General features: G+C 42.5%; 1 protein-coding gene across 1 annotated transcript in view; it reads right to left on the reverse strand.

Annotated features, from left to right (window-relative positions):
• LOC138038984 (insulin-like peptide receptor) overlaps nt 1-2,500 on the reverse strand; it is a 134,263-nt gene that overhangs the window by 131,377 nt on the left and 386 nt on the right. Inside the window, exon 2 of the mRNA XM_068885106.1 lies at nt 1,775-2,395. Within this exon, the coding sequence (XP_068741207.1) occupies nt 1,775-2,395 (621 nt within the window). The remainder of the gene's footprint in view (nt 1-1,774; nt 2,396-2,500) is intronic.

Here is a 2,500-nt window from a genome sequence, read left to right on the forward strand (position 1 = left end):
GTTTTATACTCAGTCCGCATTTTATACCCGATCCGCAGTCCATGTTTTATGCCTAGTCCCCCTTTTATACCCAGTCCACAGTCCACTTTTCAAACCTGGTCCTCGTTTTAAACCCAGTCCACAGTCTGAGTACACAGTCCACACCAAATTTGGAATATGTCGTGTGAAAAAGGATGACAACAACAAGGAGAAGTGGAGGGTTAAATTCACCATTCAGCAAAAGAAGCCTTAATTAAGGCTTGCTATCTTATAGATCTTGTATTAATTTAAACATACAAAAACGACTATTTTGCTCTAAAGTGGAGCTGTCCCAGTGAAGGTGATTACATGAAAAATTCTCAGCCCGGCTAGCCGGGATTTCAGCTAATTGGGCTGAGATTTTTCCATCGCAAACTTGATTTTGGGGCGTGTTTCTCAGGCCCTATTTACAAGCAGGTAGGGTAAGGTGTATTGAAATTTACGTATAAATATTTAATTGCTGCCTTGTGTTGTCTGTGTTCCTGATTCTAAGACGTGTTTTTGGAAAAAATCCAAACATTTTCCAAACATTTACGTAAAAAACCTTTGGAGAACACCCCCGATCAATCGTTGTTGGATTCCGATGCCATTTTCAGCAACAAAATCACCAATGCACTGTACTTGATATAAATGGAATTCCGCTGACCATTTTTCACCGTTCTGTGATGTATGACCATTTCCACGTGGTTAGTAAATATCTTCATTCATTGTGAAGCTTATCTTTTTGCCCTGTTTTCTTTTCATCACTTTTTGATTGAAAAATTATACAATTTGCTCCTCAGAGTGCTGGAAAAGGCATGCCCACAGACCCTTCAGGCCTTCCTTTACATGCCTTTTGGCAAAGTATTTACATGTTACGGGTGAAATCTTGAGTGTTACACCTGCTTCAAAACTCAAACTTTCAAAACTGGATTTTACTACAAATAACGCCAGACAATTTACTCATCATTGGGTCCCCTCTCAGGACTCCCGATGGCTCCTTTTGGATTTTACTCTGTCTAAAATGGGGCACATGAACATTGACATGTTGCGTTGAAAATGATGGAAATGTTGCGTGCGTTTGGCCACCACATTCAACACATGTCGCAACACCATGCAACAATGTTGCAAGATGTTGCATTGAAATTGTGGGAGCGTTTGGCCAGGCCCTAATGCCAGATGATGTTACTTGTCAATGGGGGCCCCCTTAAAGGGTAAACAGGCCTTTAATGACCACCGCGCACCGATGGCTCAGTTGGTTGAGCATCGGGCTGTCATGCGGGAGGTCGTGAGTTCGACTCTGGCCCGACCAACACTCAGGGTCTTAAAATAACTGAGGAGAATGTGCTGCCTTTGTAATTACATCTGCAAACGGTTAGACTTTCAAGTCTTCTCGGGTAAGGACTGTAAAGCGGAGGTCCCGTCTCATAACCCTTGTTGGAAATTAAATAGTATGAGACATCAAAGAACCCACTCACTGTTCGATAAGAGTAGGGGACGTAGTCCCCGGTGTTGTGGTCTAACCTAAGCTGGACGGGGGCATCTTTCACTTCCATAAAAAAAATTAATTGCAAACTGCGTAACGAGCAGTCTGGCTAAAGTCCCCCACAAAAGTATTGTAAAATTAGTCCTGAAAAGCCCCGTGGGGGAGAGACTAATAGCAAATCATTGTATCTCATTGTATCTGGGGTGGCGGCTTTTTCTGAGTTGAGAGGGGTGCTGGTCCTGAGTTAATGTCATTGCAAAATGCTGAAGTACAATTTGACATGCTACTTACAGTATTGACATTCATCATTATCTTGAGATGTTCCAGGTCCCCAGCAGTATGCATCATTTGGTGAATCGGTGTGACCAGGTGGTGGTTTACATTTAAGCTTATGATCTTTATCCTCGTAGCAGGTGTCATAACACCCGTCATTGTTATTTGAACTCACAAAGGCGAATTTACCGCTGTTTCTCCTCATTATCGATTTCCACCGGATGGTGTTTACGTAGCACAAATCGATGTTCTTCTCGATTCGCACACCGCCATTAAGAATCGTGGTCAAAGAGGGAAGATTGATTTCCTCCAGTCCCTTATTTTCGTAAATAACAAGCGAATAATCGAGAAACAACTCGCGTCCCCTAATCACCGCAAGGTTAGGGAAAATCTCTTTTAAGCTTCGCTGGCTGTGGACCAGGGAAATCAAAAGATGGCCAGTTATTTCTGTGAGCCGAGGAAAGCGTAGTTCATTCATAACTTGCTCGTCTGCATTCCTCACAATTTGTAATTGAACGCTGCCCTCGTATGTTGTGCAATTTTGCAACTGTTTGCAGCCGCTACAACCGTTTTTAAGAGCCTTTATAACCAAAGGTTGTTTTGCGAAAGCAATAAAGCCGATGTCTTTAGGTTTGCAAACTGACAACAAAAGGAATAACACAATAGGCAAGTTAATATGACAATAACCAAATTAAAACACTTGTTGGCGCTTCCCAGCTGAAGCACCCTCGGTATTGCTACTCA

Source organism: Montipora capricornis, chromosome 2 (genome assembly GCF_036669925.1).
Source record: "Montipora capricornis isolate CH-2021 chromosome 2, ASM3666992v2, whole genome shotgun sequence".
NCBI classification, from domain to species: domain Eukaryota; kingdom Metazoa; phylum Cnidaria; class Anthozoa; order Scleractinia; family Acroporidae; genus Montipora; species Montipora capricornis.